Source organism: Haliaeetus leucocephalus, unplaced genomic scaffold, assembly GCF_000737465.1.
Source record: "Haliaeetus leucocephalus isolate CR32 unplaced genomic scaffold, Haliaeetus_leucocephalus-4.0 Scaffold517, whole genome shotgun sequence".
Classification (NCBI taxonomy): Eukaryota; Metazoa; Chordata; class Aves; order Accipitriformes; family Accipitridae; genus Haliaeetus; species Haliaeetus leucocephalus.
The window spans coordinates 4,870,083-4,870,282 of NW_010972953.1; the positions used below are offsets into that span (position 1 = coordinate 4,870,083).

Genomic DNA, 200 nt, shown 5'->3' on the forward strand with positions numbered 1-200 from the left:
CCCACCCCTGGCCGGCTGGGCCAGCCTTACCCATCCACACGTCTCCGAAACATCCCATGCCGAGTTTCTTGTCGAGGCTGATGGATTCCCGCACTATCTCCCAGGCGTCCTTAGCTAATCCCAGGGTCTGGGGCTTCATAGCGGGGCACGCGCGGGTTAGCAGATGGCACAACCCGTCGTTATATTCTGCGGGGGGGGGG

At 62.5% G+C, this 200-nt stretch overlaps 1 protein-coding gene across 2 annotated transcripts in view; it reads right to left on the reverse strand.

Annotated features, from left to right (window-relative positions):
• The window catches only part of FGR (FGR proto-oncogene, Src family tyrosine kinase), a 9,945-nt gene that overhangs the window by 2,408 nt on the left and 7,337 nt on the right, over positions 1 to 200 (reverse strand). The window contains exon 8 of one of the 2 annotated variants that reach the window (XM_010576179.1): positions 31 to 186. The exons of the other annotated variant lie outside the window; for it this stretch is intronic. Coding sequence (XP_010574481.1) covers positions 31 to 186 — 156 coding nt within the window. The remainder of the gene's footprint in view (positions 1 to 30; positions 187 to 200) is intronic. 2 annotated transcript variants of the gene reach the window in all.